Source organism: Denticeps clupeoides, chromosome 5, assembly GCF_900700375.1.
Source record: "Denticeps clupeoides chromosome 5, fDenClu1.1, whole genome shotgun sequence".
NCBI lineage: Eukaryota > Metazoa > Chordata > Actinopteri > Clupeiformes > Denticipitidae > Denticeps > Denticeps clupeoides.
In genome coordinates this window covers 697,997-714,304 of record NC_041711.1, presented here as the reverse complement: position 1 = coordinate 714,304, position 16,308 = coordinate 697,997, and the positions used below count along the sequence as shown (strand labels likewise).

The 16,308-nt window shown below is 49.4% G+C and overlaps 1 protein-coding gene and 1 long non-coding RNA gene across 3 annotated transcripts in view; one reads left to right on the top strand and one right to left on the bottom strand.

Moving 5' to 3' along the window:
• The first annotated feature begins 129 nt into the window (after positions 1-129).
• On the top strand, positions 130-3,011 carry LOC114790093 (uncharacterized). Its single transcript, XR_003749765.1, has 3 exons — positions 130-837; positions 2,074-2,450; positions 3,001-3,011. It is a non-coding gene; the product is annotated as an uncharacterized LOC114790093 (long non-coding RNA).
• LOC114790077 (protein TANC1-like) overlaps positions 423-16,308 on the bottom strand; it is a 39,010-nt gene continuing 23,124 nt past the window's right edge. For both annotated transcript variants that reach the window (XM_028979786.1, XM_028979787.1), the window contains exons 5-15: positions 14,999-15,111; positions 11,447-11,618; positions 10,273-10,518; positions 7,880-8,005; positions 6,181-6,465; positions 5,656-5,816; positions 3,645-3,876; positions 3,029-3,195; positions 2,095-2,699; positions 721-829; positions 423-661 (exon numbers count right to left, since the gene is read on the bottom strand). In XM_028979786.1, the coding sequence (XP_028835619.1) occupies positions 428-661; positions 721-829; positions 2,095-2,699; positions 3,029-3,195; positions 3,645-3,876; positions 5,656-5,816; positions 6,181-6,465; positions 7,880-8,005; positions 10,273-10,518; positions 11,447-11,618; positions 14,999-15,111 (2,450 nt within the window). In that variant the 3' untranslated portion in view covers positions 423-427. The remainder of the gene's footprint in view (positions 662-720; positions 830-2,094; positions 2,700-3,028; positions 3,196-3,644; positions 3,877-5,655; positions 5,817-6,180; positions 6,466-7,879; positions 8,006-10,272; positions 10,519-11,446; positions 11,619-14,998; positions 15,112-16,308) is intronic.

Below are 16,308 nucleotides of genomic sequence, written 5' to 3'. Positions count from 1 at the left end.
CACACACACACGCATGCATGCACACACACACGCACACACACACACCTCTTCAATATCCTGAAATCAACAAAGTTGTGAGAAAGCAGGATCCCTTCAGGAAAGCAGCCTGTTCTTTAAATGCATTTCTATTTTCTTTCCTCTTCATCACCGACTGCAGTCCTGGAGCTCTTCATGCGCTCAGAACGACGTAAACAGTGCTGGTCAACAATGACGTCACTTCCAGTCATTTCTAGCATTATCTTCCTCGCTACGCGGCGACTTCATGCGCAGCCGAACTGAATTGTGATTTTTTGTGGCAGACACGCCCAGTCACGAGTACTGATGTGAAACGTGAGGTGAACCGCTAGGCCGCCACTGTCCCAGTAATCTGCAAAACCGAAACCCCACGCGGTCCACGAAGACGTATTCGAGCGCGCAGGGCGCTGTTTTACATGCTGGCCTGGCTGGAGAAGGTCAGTGAGTGACAGACTGGGGCATTAGTGACCCGCTGTGGGGTCGGGGACGCAGCTGGGCGGGGTGTAGGTGGACGCCGCCTCACCTTCACATTGGGTGTGTAGAGATTCCTGAGAGAGCCCAGCGCAGCAGACAGGCCGTCAGTGCTGCAGCTCACCCACAGAGCCTGCAGAACGCTGGAGGACACGCCCGTCTTCTTGCTCAAGCCCTGTGAGCGAAACCACAGTCAGGGAAAATCCATTTGTGAGTGAACACGTGTGTGTGTACCTTGAAGATGTGTGCTTTGAGGATGTGGTGGCCCAGCTCCATGGTCTGCTGGCGGTTCAGCTTGCCCTCCTGTCGTGACAGCATGAAGGCCATGAGTGCATGACCACTCCTGTCAAGGTCAGACACACACACACACACACACACACACACAAGAGTGTCAAATTAAACATGGCAACACCACATTAACAAGATGAATTTTTAATGCCACCATCGAAGTGAGACACTCGTCCAACGGTGTTACGGTGATGCCACATGACTACTCATACAGAATAATGACGGAAGGAAAACATGGTTTAATGTGGTAATAATTAACATTGACAAACATTTTTTCATTTGATTTAATTTGTTCAACAAGACTTTAAACATTATTCAGTTTTTGTACATTATAATATTGCATTTTGTACATTTGTACAAAAATGTACATTTGACCGTTGACCATAGTAAATGTTTGTACCAAGTTCACAGAAACTTCTGGCCACCGACATCTGTTCTAATAACTTTTTAGTCTAATATAATCAAATCTAGTCAATCTTTGGGTCCAAGTGTGCATTTGAGAGAAAATGTGAAGAAATTCCCTCAAGTTCACTAGGCTTTTAAAAAATGCAACAGCGTGGGGCAGGAAGACGGAAGAGTCCAGAACGTCTGGAAGAGGTCTGGAATGATGGTGACCTGAAACGAACTGAATCATACCAAATTGTCCAAGTGCCCCAAAATGGTCCAAAAAGTCATGTGATTGGACAATACGTTCAGGGGAAAAACGAAGAATTTCCTCCTGAGCAGAGTTACCATGATGGAGCACCGTCAGGATCTGCTGATTTACTCTAAAATACATTTCAGCAGACGTTAGTAGATGGACCACGCAGTCTAGATCATAGCTGTAAATACAGGGAACCCGGGTCGGTATGAAGGAAAGGGAGAATGGGAAAGTACGCCAGACCGATGCCCTGCTCTCATTTAGTCTACCCGGTGCTTTTCGTGGCCTGACGGTGTGTCAAGGCGTGACTTGTATTGTTTGTTTTATTAAAAACCACTTCGTTTCCCTCCCTCTTTCTAATTGTTCACGTTCCTGACCTGGACCAGGACGTAACATCGGGGTCGTGTCGAGCTCGTACCCGTACCCATACCCACTTATTCAAAAAGTATTTCAGACAAATCTAACACTTACACACACTGCACAAAATAAATCATAAAAGAACGCAATCTCCGAGCATGCTCTTTGCTGACAAGTTGGGCCTTATCAGAATCAAAATCAAAATCTATAGAAATCGAACGAGAATTGCTGGTGTCGTCCTCCTATAAGTCTCTCTGCAAAATAAAGTAAAATAAAGTAAAATAAACTTCTGCTCCACTCAGGAGTGGGGAGGTTCCACCTACCGGGGGTCGCACAGGAAGTCGGTGCTCTCGCCATCCGCCCGCCACACCAGCCACTCCCTGAAGGACGGGTGGCAGAACATGCGGGTCCTGTCTCTGCGGCGAATCAGAAAGCAGGAGAGCGTGTCCATGCGCTGCTGGAAGTCGTCCCACTCAAGCGTCCCCCTCATGGAACCGGCGTTGAGCGCGCGGAACAGCTGCTCGTCTGACAGCGGGTGGAGGGACGCCAGCGCCACGTTGAGGACGGCCATCACACAATCGAAGGACGAAGAGCTCGTGAACTTCATGTTGCACTGCAGCAAGTAAACCTCCGACAGGGACACAGGCACCACCTTGTAGCTGGAGCTCTTGATGACCAGGTGACCTTTCTCAAAGAGGTCAAGGGTCAGCTTCAGGTAGAGGTAGGACCCTTGGCAGCGTGAGACCAGGTGGGAGGTAAACCTGGAGATGGAGGTGGGGTCGGCTTTGGCGTTGAGAGCGATGTTGCTGGCAATCTCTACGCTGGCATCTACTCTGTGCTGGATATAGGTATTCAGGTCAGACGTGATGTCCTTGTCGTGAAAATCATCCAGGGAGATTTTGGGGAAGGGCAGAAGACTGGTGACCTCCTGTCCAACAGTGATAAGTGATTAGCATCATTATAGGTTATTAATAACCTCAGTACTCTTCACCATGATTTTGTTAAATGAGAAGAAAGCTGATAAAAGCAGCGGCCCTGAAGTCTCCAGGAACCATGTTGCCAGATTGGGTGGTTTCAAGAGGATTTTAAAATATAAATATGAAAGTAATGTAATCAAATAGTTTTAAAGAGTGACTAAATCAGATTTAATATCCAGAGCAAATTCTGACTCTCAGACTGCTTCTGGCACGACACCTAATCCCCTTTTATTATCTGCAAATTGTACACAGAGTCCAGTGTGAGTGTGCAGGCACTCACCACCAGACTGACCCTCACAGTCACCACCAACTTGAGCCAGGAGGGGAACTTGGAGATGACCTTGGTGATGAAGGAGGCGATGGTGTCACCATAGTCTGGTTTATGGAATTCAGCTTCGTTCAGGCCATCAACAAGGATGATATAATCTTCTTCTGCAATCTTCTTTTCTGTCAAATTAGGAAGAATCAGGAATATGAATAATAAAAAGGCCAGTATTTTACAACAGACTACTTTAGTAAAATGTAAAAATATTAACATTATCTAATGCACTCAACAATGAATCAAAATGATGACAGCACTGCATATTATTTATGCTTTTATACTAGGCTGTTGTGGGTTCGTTACCAATGTTTAATCGGCCAGACAAGTTCCATCTGGTCGTCCTAACTCCACACATCTTACTCAAACCATTAAACACTAAATATTACAAACCCCAACTGCGTCCATGTGGACGACTACATTTCAGGTAACGCTCCCGTGTGGTTTTTTAGAAACGTTCTCGTCTGGATGGGGATTAAAGTTGCTTTTACTGGAGTATGTTGCAGAACTTCATGTATGTGCTGCTGAAGCTCAATAACGAGGCAGCATTACGTGTGGTTGTGCAGGACGTCGGTACCTTTGCGGAGGTTGGCGAGGGGTTCCAGCACGCCCCGCCGGAAGGCCGCAGCGGGGTCCTGGACGCAGGAGCGCAGGCTGAGGAGGCCCTGGACCTGCGGCTCCTTCAGCAGGAGCTCCCTGTAGGCGCCCAGCTGGGGCGAGCGGCAGAGCAGCGCCGCTATGCTGTGCACGAACTCCGGCACCAGGCACGTGTAGGTGTTGTCCGCCTGGCAGTAGTGATACGCCACCACCTGGGCAGCGAGGGAGGAGATCACGTGGTGAGAGTCACTTCTCATCCAGAACCACTGAATCTGGAACTCTGTTCTGAGAACAGATGGCAGGATTAGGGAGGTGTAGCTCAGGACCAACATGTTCCAGTTCTTCTCAGAAAGGAGAGATCTCAGCTCCACCCAGAACTGGTCATGATTCTGGGAGGGACACTGTCTAGAAAGTTCATTCAACTAGTGGACTGGACCTTTCTCAGTCTTCAGGTGCTACTGGGGAGACCTCCAACTCGGCTGAATCAAAGGGCCGATTTGGATGGACACTGCACTTCAAGCCTGGGACAATCCTCATTATTACTTGCCACAATAGTTATTTCATTAATTTTAATAATAAATTATTTTTAGCTGCATGTTCACAAAGGCTTATTACCAGACTACAGAGCTCAATTCCAAAATGGATCCTGTTCTTTTTATGGTCTCTCTTCCAAAAACGTTCTGCAGGAATCTGCAAACTGTACGCAATGAGCATCAAGCCGACTGTCTTATCTTTAGTTCATTAGTTCATTACTGAATAAAAAAATTAAATCGTACGCAGATAGGCTGTAAATTCAGTTGAAGCCATTCTCCAGACGCCCTGGTGCAATCTGTCCCTATGAAAACATTTACATTTACAGCATTTACCAGACGCCCTTATCCAGAGCGACTTACAATCAGTAGTGACAGGGACAGTCCCCCCCTGGAGACACTCAGGGTTAAGTGTCCTGATGGTAGTAAGTGGGGTTCAATCCTGGGTCTTCTGGTTCATAGGCGGTTAAGGAAGCGGCCCCGTAATCGAAAGGTTGATGGTTAAAAGCAGAGGATATGTCACCGTGTGCTGTGCTGCAGTGTTTCACAATGACAATCACGTCACTTTCACTTTAAAGGCAGGAGAACTTGTGCAGAGAAGAGTCTCCTGAAGTCTAATTTCAGAACAATCTCATCAACCACCTGTTTGTTTGTATGTGCGCCTGTGCACGCCGCGCGCGCGTGTGTGTGTGTGTGTGTGTGTGTGTGCGCACGCTGAGTGTGTGTGTGTGTGTCTGTGCACGCTGAGTGTGTGTGTGTGAGTCTGTGCACGCTGAGTGTATGTGTGTGTGTGTGCGCACGCCGTGCGTGTGTGTGTGTGTGCGCACGCCGCGCGTGTGTGTGTGTGCGCGCCTGTGCACGCCGCGCGTGTGTGTGTGTGTGTGCACGCCGTGTGTGTGTGTGTGTGTGCGCGCGCGCCTGTGCACGCCGTGCGTGTGTGTGTGTGTGTGTGCGCACGCCGCGCGTGTGTGTGTGTGAGTCTGTGCACGCTGAGTGTGTGTGTGTGTGTCTGTGCACGCTGAGTGTGTGTGTGTGTGTCTGTGCACGCTGAGTGTGTGTGTGTGTGTGTCTGTGCACGCTGAGTGTGTGTGTGTGAGTCTGTGCACGCTGAGTGTGTGTGTGTGCGCGCGTGCCTGTGCACGGCGTGCGCGCGTGTGTGTGTGTGAGTCTGTGCACGCTGAGTGTGTGTGTGTGCGCGCGTGCCTGTGCACGGCGTGCGCGCGTGTGTGTGTGTGTGAGTCTGTGCACGCTGAGTGTGTGTGTGTGTGCGCACGCCGTGCGTGTGTGTGTGTGTGCGCGCCTGTGCACGCCGCGCGCGTGTGTGTGTGTGTGTGTGTGTGTGCACGCCGTGCGTGTGCGTGTGTGTGTGTGTGTGCACGCCGCGCGCGCGCGTGTGTGTGTGTGTGTGTGTGTGTGTGCACGCCGTGCGTGTGCGTGTGTGTGTGTGTGTGCGCCTGTTACCTTGCTGGCAAGCCGCTTGACCACCTCTTCTCTGTGCCGCTGCAGCTCTGGGGTACCAGGGCAACTGCTGCTCTTCAGGGCCCCGGTCTGGGCGGAGCCGGAGGCGTGGCCTGTTCCTTGATCCAACTGGCTGAGTGGTGGAACCACGCCCAGATTAGCACCTGAAATGACGAACAAACTCCATTTACTGTCTACGGCATTTTCCACAGCTATTCCAGATACATTAGCAGCAAAATGATCAAAATGTACTTTTATGTATTAAGTTAGTAATATTTTATTTTTTCATATGACTTCACTTTGTAAAGTAAAACGTTGTGTACAAAAATGAAGGCAAACGATAAGGAACAATGACGTCAAAGAAATAAGAGAAAAAGACTTACAATACAGACTTGTATTTCAGAATTTCTTATACTTTTTACTTTATAATCCATTAATGCTACATTAAAGTTGGGAAAAGTTTTGAGATGAATAGCGATATGACATTATTACATTATGACACCGTGACCCGTCCTGCAGAACTCTTACTCTTGGGTGAAGCTCCTGGGCTGCTCACAGCAATCTGCTTCATCCGGCCTCCGTGACAACTGAGCGCCACCAGCCGGGACACGACCGCCGTCTTCCCGAAGCCCACGTTTCCGACCACGACCGCCCCACGGCCCCTTCCCGGCTCGCCTCCTCCCCGCAGGTGCTCCTCCAGCCGCTGGAACAGCCAGTCGCGGCCCACGAACGTCGAGTCCAGGCTGATGCTGGGCACCTCGAAGAGGAGGGGCTTCAGCATGATCTCAGCAGGTTTGTAAGGTGCAAAGCGAGCTGAGTAACAGTAATATACACACATCTCATATGAAAAAGCAATAGACAGATTTCCGTTTTTATCAATGCTTTAATCCAAATAGGGCTGAACGATATTAATAAAATATCTAATGGCGAATTACTACGGATATCACAATTGTGATTTAATTAGCATTTTTTACCAAGTCAGTTCCCTCTTTACTATATAATGTGTATTAAAGACTGCAGCATAACCATATGTTGAAGTTTGAACTGCACTATGAGCAGAATATCACCAGTTGAGTGTCCTTCCTTATGCTTAAGTGGGCGTGTCTTTAACTTGGGACACATCTGATTGGTGAGCGTAACTGTCAATCAGACAGGGACACAAACACAACATGATTAACTGACATGGCGCTGTAATGGTCTTCCCAGTGTACCCCGGGGTGGTCCACCCATGCTCCACCCATTCAGCTGCACGGGCATGCCAATACGGTGAGCCACGCCCCCACCGATGCTGAAGCTGCGTCCCCGACGTCCCAGCGGGGCACCAATGCCCCAGTCTCTCGCTCACTGACCCTGTCAGTAACCCTGACGTGGCGATTTTATCATCTTATTCAATTTGCTAAATCGCTCAGCCCCTATGGACTAAAGCATTGAAGACACACACACACACACACACACACACACACAATCTTTAGAGCAAAATGAGGACACATTAATTCATATCTGATTTCTGGGAATTTCAGCCATTTTTTTTTTACATAAAAGATCAATCTCACCATCTGTGACAGTCTCTCACGCTCTCTCCCACACTACAAATTTACACACACACACACACACACACACACACACACACACACACACACACACACACACACACACCTGTCATCTCAGCACAGCACAAAGAAATGTGAGGTGGGTGAAAGCGTCTCGGCGGACGGCAGAGGGCCAATCGCCGGCTGGCGTGCTGCACTTTTACACTCGGAATTTATTCATCATTCGGAGCCCTTGGAGCTTCCGAAGCTGCACGTTGCCCACAGAGACGGGAAAAAATGGAATTCATAAATTCCTCTCGCTGGCTTCCGTGCATTCCATGCGTTCCGCAAATATTGGCGCCGCACTTAGCAACAAATCAACCAATGTTCCCGACTCCTGCAGCAGGAGATTTTCTTATTATGCTCCAATTTGGGCCGCGGTAACAAGCGTCCAACGTGTCTCTGGGCAAAGGACATCTGGTAAACACCAGAGCTCGCATCATAAGTCACCGCGGCACGTGCCTTTGTCACCAGCTGTGGTATAACTGGCCAACCAGGTTCCACCTGCTGTCCCACCAGAGCGTGAATATGAGGAAAAGGACTCCATGGAAAGGTGCGGACTAGACTCGGTTTAGAAGGTTCCTGTAGGTTGGTCAGACATGGAGAGGACAGTGGAAGGTCAGGGTGCAGAAGCCCACCTTTAATGTCCTGACTGCGGTTGGACGTGTGTGCGCCGTGCCACGGGAGGCGCATGGACGAGCGCTGTGGTGCGTTCCTCTGCTCATCCAGATACACCAGCTCCTCCAGCTTGGTGCAGCTCGTAGCTACAACAGAGACAGGTGAGTTAAGACGAGGTGTATAGGGGACAGTGGGGACAGGGACGTTGCATGGACATTGTTACTGCATGAGTCAGGACATGAGCGTGAGGAACTGAAGCCGGCCACCGGTGGTGTTTTGTCAGTCACATCACCATGGCGACCGGTCATTAAAAGAGGGATGCGGTGCTTACCTACCAAACATCGAAATGAAAGTGTTGTAATATCCAGCATTGAGGTGCATTCTTCATGTAAGACCTGCTCTCTCTCCACCACGCCATCAGCACCTCTACAAACACCTCTGTATCTGCTGTCACCCCACAGTTCTCTTCTAATTCTCACCATTTATCTGTTCCGCATGTCTATGCCCTGCTCTGATGTAATAATGGGGGCAGTGGTGGTCTAGCGGTTAAGGAAGCGGCCCCGTAATCAGAAGGTTGCTGGTTCGAATCCCAATCCACCAAGGTGCCACTGAGGTGCCACTGAGCAAAGCACCGTCCCCACACACTGCTCCCCGGGCGCCGGTCATGGCTGCCCACTACTCACTCAGGGTGATGGGTTAAATGCAGAGGACACATTTCACTGTGTGCTGTGCGGCTGTATATCACAAGTGACAATCACTTCACTTTAATCAGTTCAACAGATGGGTGGAGTTTGTTGGGTGGAGCTTCGGGTGCTGAGCTGCTCCAGGCTTTCAGCAGGTCCAGGATCAGACATGAGCAGCGTGTCTGGGATCATCTGTGGAGTTTCATCTGGGGCAGGGATTACATTACACACACACACACACACACACACACACACACACGTACACACAGAATCCAGCCAGCCTGGATTACACACATGCACATACACGTGCGTGTGCTCTGGATCCGGCTGTGATTACCGTAATGCAGCTTTTTAGATGATGGGAAACGCACATTTGGACAAACACACTCATTCACACACAGAGAAGATGGACCCGCCCCCAACACCAAACTCTGTCCAGTAAGAACGTGACATTTCAGTCGGTGCTTGTGGTTCCCATTCATCTCCTGCAACTCATCCCTCCTGTAATCTCTGCTGAAATCTCTCCACGCCACCATAATCTCCTCAAATCTGGCATCAGGACAACGGGATAACTGCCATGGATGGAGCGGAACGTTGTTAGGTGGTCGGTGCCAGTGGGCGTCGCCCTCGTTTCATATTTTCTCTCAGTGGCTCCGCCCCAGAGGTCTCCGCCCAGGAAAGCGAGCATTTGTCGTCCTCCTGAACAGCCTGGAGCTCTAGAGTGTGATACACGACCTATTTTCTTCAACAGAGATCGCACCGGGGCTACCGGCCTCCCTGCGGTTCACACGACAAAACACATATTGTACACCAATCAGAGATGAAGATATTCCTGAAAGTGGTGCAGGCAGAGAGGTGAGTAGCCTGGACCAGTCAGATATGGATTACAGAGCCGAGCCCGACAAGTACGGCTTTTTAAAAGCCCCAAAAAAACGCAAAATCACTGTACCAACATGCTTCACGCGTGTCACGCGAGTCTTTTATACACTTTTTATACATAATTTCCTAATAAATTAAACAATAACTTCTTAAAGTACGATTTGTAGTCATTAATCTGAGTGTACAAATTCTATCTGCTAATTATGTGTGTTTGCATTGATTTATTAAATAAAACGGCTACACGATAACATGTGTAGCGGTCTACTTCGCTCATTACTGTAACTGAATCGCATGGCTACATCTGATTGGTGAAAGGGTGTCATATGATTCTTGTTGCCACGTCTGAATGGTGAAACATGTTGGATCTACTGGCGGTGTCTGTCTGGCAAAAATAAAGCAATTAAATGTTTTTAAAAAGTCAAGTGTTGCCCAATGCAGCAAAAGTAGTTTTTTTGATTCAAAAATGTGAAAAAAAGTACCGCGTTGTAAACCTACTCTTAGATGTAAATTACTTTTTAAAAGCTACTCCAGTAAACGTAACGAAGTAAATTAACTTGTTACTACCCAACTCTGCAGCTACCTGAAGCACCAACACATTCTCAGTTAGTTACCTTTCATGTAGAATTCTGCTTCAAATAAAGAACTTTTTATAATCAGATTTCATCATTTACAAGTTAATATTAAAAAGAAGATAAAAGTTAACCTGCAAAGTTAGTCCAGAACCCTGTCTAGACCAGTGTGAAGCTGGTCTAGGATTTAATATAAAATAAACGCTTTACTCATCGTCGTAAAAATGCGTTTAATTTAATAACGTGTCCATGTAGAACATTACTAAACAGACACACACCCACCTGCAACCGAGTTGGGCCGTGGCATTATGAGGGTGGAGCTGTGATAGCTGATAGGCCCGTCCGTGCCTGAGGGCGTGGCCACCCCCGACAGGTACCCCGGCCTGGCTGGAGCATCTTCCTCGGCAACAGGCGGGCAGGGTGGCAGCGCATGGTGGCCACCTTCCCTCACGCTGAGACTGGCATCTCTCTTCCACTCCAGACTGGAACCGCTGCGCTCCTCATTCTCAGACGAGCTGGTGACCGTCGCTATCACACACACAAGAAATCACACGATTGCCATATACTACTAAATGATACTAAATGATTTAAACAGTAAAATAATAAAAACAAACAAATAAATAAATAAATTGGCCTGAATACAAGACAACCTGACTTTATACAAGAATAAACAGCACTTTTAACAGAGATATTGTTATAATTTGCTCAGGGACACGATGGTAGTAAGTGGGGTTCGAACCTGGGTCTTCTGGTTCACAGGCGAGGGTGTTACCTGCCATTACACAGTGTGTCGTTCAGCCCTATTACACACCCTGAGGTCCGTGTGACTACACCACACGGCAGCCGGATCTCCGGAGGGGACACTGCTGAGTGGAATAAGAAGGCCGGTCCGGTCTGGACACAGACACTAAACTTCTCTGCCCTTTTAATGGCAAGAATAAATGAGGCTAAAAAGAAATCTGGTACGAGGAAGAAAACAGAGATGGCCCAGTTCAAAAGATGCTGCCGTCCTAGTTTACCGTACCAGTCAGTTAATAAATAAAGAACACAGCCGACCTACGACCCCCAGCATGCGGAGACATCTGGGAACCCCCCTCCTCCATTAATGAAGCCCCCTACCTGGTTTTATTAACATATGAATCAGCGCGGCTCCACCGGCGGTCACTGCAGGTGTTGAAATGAACCTCATAATGGATGCATCGTGACGCGGACGTCTCCAGAACATAACGGACTACTTCATACGTGGCCGAGTACGGTTTTTTACTGGCCTTTGTAGCTGCGCTCTGTTGCCGCTTCGCTGCCGTTGGTCAGGATTTTGGCAGCGTTTATTTTGTTCCTACTACTGTTTCTCTGTCATTGAACGGTTTGTGACGTTTATTCCTCTCTGGCTGCGATTTACACGTATTTCCTTATCAATCTCCTTCAGCTGATGGTTCTGCGATTGGCCGCCACTCACCGATGATCCCGCTGTCCTTGCTCTCGAGGGTGGAGCTGGGCGAGGTGAGGGAGGTACTGAGGGCGGGCCGGCCGGAGCTGTGGAGGGTGGAGCAGGGGCTCTCGGTGTTGGGGGAGGCGTTGCTGCTGGTCAGGGTGGAGCTGGGACTCACTCCCTGACTGGAGATGATGCACTGCAGAACCAAAGCGAGCTCGAGGGTCACATGTCTGCTTCCGGCAGGGCGGCGGGAGACAAAACATCTTGCAGCCATAAAAGTAGAACAAGTGCTGCCATGAAGCCCACCAGCAGCCAGGCCTGAAAAGCTCCTACAAGTCTTTACCTGAACATCTATAAAACCTGCAGGACTCCATCATAACGACGAGAACACCAGTTTACACAACCCAGAAACCCCGAACTCTGTAAACTCGGAGTGGGGACCAGGACAATGTCCTCGCGGACTCCATCATAACGACAAGAACCCAGGTTTACACAACCCAGAAACCCCGAACTCTGTAAACTCGGAGTGGGGACCAGGACAATGTCCTCGCGAACTCCATCATAACGACGAGAACACCGGTTTACAAGCCTCAAAAACCCCGAACTCTGTAAACTCGGAGTGGGGACCAGCACAATGTCCTCGTGGACTCCATCATAACGGCGAGAACCCCGGTTTACACAACCCAGAAACCCCGAACTCTGTAAACTCGGAGTGGGGACCAGCACAATGTCCTCGCGGACTCCATCATAACGACGAGAACCCCGGTTTACACAACCCAGAAACCCCGAACTCTGTAAACTCGGAGTGGGGACCAGGACAATGTCCTCGCGGACTCCATCATAACGACGAGAACACAGGTTTACACAACCCAGAAACCCCGAACTCTGTAAACTCGGAGTGGGGACCAGAACAATGTCCTCGCGAACTCCATCATAACGACGAGAACACCGGTTTACAAGCCTCAAAAACCCCGAACTCTGTAAACTCGGAGTGGGGACCAGCACAATGTCCTCGCCGACTCCATCATAACGACGAGAACACCGGTTTACAAGCCTCAAAAACCCCGAACTCTGTAAACTCGGAGTGGGGACCAGCACAATGTCCTCGTGGACTCCATCATAACGACGAGAACCCCGGTTTACACAACCCAGAAACCCCGAACTCTGTAAACTCGGAGTGGGGACCAGCACAATGTCCTCGCGGACTCCATCATAACGACAAGAACCCAGGTTTACACAACCCAGAAACCCCGAACTCTGTAAACTCGGAGTGGGGACCAGGACAATGTCCTCGCGAACTCCATCATAACGACGAGAACACCGGTTTACAAGCCTCAAAAACCCCGAACTCTGTAAACTCGGAGTGGGGACCAGCACAATGTCCTCGCCGACTCCATCATAACGACGAGAACACCGGTTTACAAGCCTCAAAAACCCTGAACTCTGTAAACTCGGAGTGGGGACCAGCACAATGTCCTCGCCGACTCCATCATAACGACGAGAACACCGGTTTACAAGCCTCAAAAACCCCGAACTCTGTAAACTCGGAGTGGGGACCAGCACAATGTCCTCGTGGACTCCATCATAACGACGAGAACCCCGGTTTACACAACCCAGAAACCCCGAACTCTGTAAACTCGGAGTGGGGACCAGCACAATGTCCTCGCGGACTCCATCATAACGACGAGAACCCCGGTTTACACAACCCAGAAACCCCGAACTCTGTAAACTCGGAGTGGGGACCAGCACAATGTCCTCGCGGACTCCATCATAACGACGAGAACCCAGGTTTACACAACCCAGAAACCCCGAACTCTGTAAACTCGGAGTGGGGACCAGGACAATGTCCTCGCTGACTCCATCATAACGACGAGAACCCGGTTTACACAACCCAGAAACCCCCGAACTCTGTAAACTCGGAGTGGGGACCAGGACAATGTCCTCACGGACTCCATCATAACGACGAGAACCCCGGTTTACACAACCCAGAAACCCCGAACTCTGTAAACTCGGAGTGGGGACCAGGACAATGTCCTCACGGACTCCATCATAACGACGAGAACACCGGTTTACACAACCCAGAAACCCCGAACTCTGTAAACTCGGAGTGGGGACCAGCACAATGTCCTCGCGGACTCCATCATAACGACGAGAACACCAGTTTACACAACCCAGAAACCCCGAACTCTGTAAACTCGGAGTGGGGACCAGCACAATGTCCTCGCCGACTCCATCATAACGACGAGAACACCGGTTTACAAGCCTCAAAAACCCCGAACTCTGTAAACTCGGAGTGGGGACCAGCACAATGTCCTCGCCGACTCCATCATAACGACGAGAACACCGGTTTACAAGCCTCAAAAACCCCGAACTCTGTAAACTCGGAGTGGGGACCAGCACAATGTCCTCGTGGACTCCATCATAACGACGAGAACCCCGGTTTACACAACCCAGAAACCCCGAACTCTGTAAACTCGGAGTGGGGACCAGCACAATGTCCTCGCGGACTCCATCATAACGACGAGAACCCCGGTTTACACAACCCAGAAACCCCGAACTCTGTAAACTCGGAGTGGGGACCAGCACAATGTCCTCGCGGACTCCATCATAACGACGAGAACCCAGGTTTACACAACCCAGAAACCCCGAACTCTGTAAACTCGGAGTGGGGACCAGGACAATGTCCTCGCTGACTCCATCATAACGACGAGAACCCGGTTTACACAACCCAGAAACCCCGAACTCTGTAAACTCGGAGTGGGGACCAGGACAATGTCCTCACGGACTCCATCATAACGACGAGAACCCCGGTTTACACAACCCAGAAACCCCGAACTCTGTAAACTCGGAGTGGGGACCAGGACAATGTCCTCACGGACTCCATCATAACGACGAGAACACCGGTTTACACAACCCAGAAACCCCGAACTCTGTAAACTCGGAGTGGGGACCAGCACAATGTCCTCACTTCCACTGACATCTCATGTGTTCTATGTTTGTGCAGTGATGTATTATTTTAGCCACAGCCCCAGTTCCAGCTTTGTCCTTTCCTCTTTTCCTCCTCGCTGGTGTCTCTTCATTGTATATAGGTCAGGGAGAGTGTTGGAGAGTGTGTGTGTCTGTGTGAGACTAGTGAGTGTCCTGTTCCCTTGAGAACTGCAGCCTGTCAGCAGGCCACTGATGGAAATTCTTATTTCCTCACTCAGTTACACACACACACTCCCCTCCCCACACCCCAAAACCTCAGTCCATGGTCCCAACCCCTAGCACTTCACCAGGAGCAGGTGTGTAGCAGCGAACCCACATGAGGAGAAACAAGTTTACCTGAACTCGTTTTAAAACCAGGAGACTTGGTGTTCCCCCTCAGCACAAGCTCTTTAAAACAAGTCAGGAGTTCATCTGTACAATTCACACGAAATTACCCATCAGAGCAGAAACATCCACACAAGCCGCCTTCCCTTCATCCACGCAGCGATGTAATCTCCTCCCTCCCTCCCTCTCTCCCTCTCTCTCTCCCGGCGACCCGCGCTGCAGCAGCAGCTGTTCAGGAGGAGAAGCGATGAGTGACAGGCGTACCTTCTTCAGGGTCCGGTCCTCCATGGGAGCGCGGGGCGAGCCGGGGATCCGATCTCCCAACAGGAATCCCAAACGGGTCATCAGCTCCTGAGCAGCAGGAGATGAACACGACTCTGAGAGAGGAAGAGAGCGAGAGGCGGGCGAGAGAGAGAGAGAGAGAGAGGGCGGACGAGAGAGAGCAGATAAATAGCATCAAACCCACGGAAGTCAACAGATAAATGAGCGCAGGAAAAATGAACAAAAACATCACCAGAACAAAATGGTGAAAAAGGTTTGTAGATAAGCTCATGAAGATAAGGTTGCAGATCAAGCCTTGGTATATAATATTTTTTATGTACTGGAAATTATTAGAATACCCACATTAAGTCAAAAATTGGTTTAAAATTTTGTTTATTCACTCAATATCTGGTTTTTGAAATACATTATGAGACAAACGGCAGCTCAGGCACTGATGGGGAGGGTTCCGGTGTAAAACCGGGCCAGCTGATCCGCTGTGGCGACCCCAACGGGAGCAGCCGAAGGAAGAGGAAGTAGATGACGAGACCCGCCTCCACCAAGCCTAACATCAACTGAACTCTCAACACGGCACCTTTCCCGCTCGCATTATCATCCAATACTGTAAAGATGTTGGTTATAAACTGGCACATTGGAACCTTTTAAAATCACGTCTTTAACAATTTAATTTATTCGTGAAAAAAACAAAAAAAAAAACACTCTTCAATTATCAAGTTCACCATCAGACAAATCCATCCAGTGTTTCTTCCTTACATGACACTGAATATCAATTAAAGAAAAAAAAGAGATCAGCTATATAACCAACAGAGGAGGTGGCACGGCTGCTTGGGAGGATCTCATCCCTGCTAAATGACATGCCAGTGTGGGCTGATATGGTAGAAAAAGAGCATGATGGACGTTCAGAAGGAACAGGCCTGTACCTGGAGAGCCCCTTCCATCCACCATTATGATCAGGTTGGAATGAAAGCGGTCGGTGAGGGAATTGGGAAGCCCTGGCTGAGGATACACTTGACTTTAGTGTGATATTATCTATAGCTGCTCATGTAACCATGCAAGCATCCATGTTTCTTCTACAAATTGAAACAGCCATCAGACAGAGCTCTCCTCCTCACTGTGAGCACAGACGGCATCACACTGTCCTCTGCACAGGTCTGTTCCAGCCTGATCAGGGATGCAGTGGCAACGATGGCAGTTTGGCGTCTACAGTGTGTGTGTGTGTGTGTGTGTGTGTGTGCATGTGAATGAGATGCGTTTTTTGGCTGTGTGAACTGCACAGTGCATCTGTGCTTTGCCCC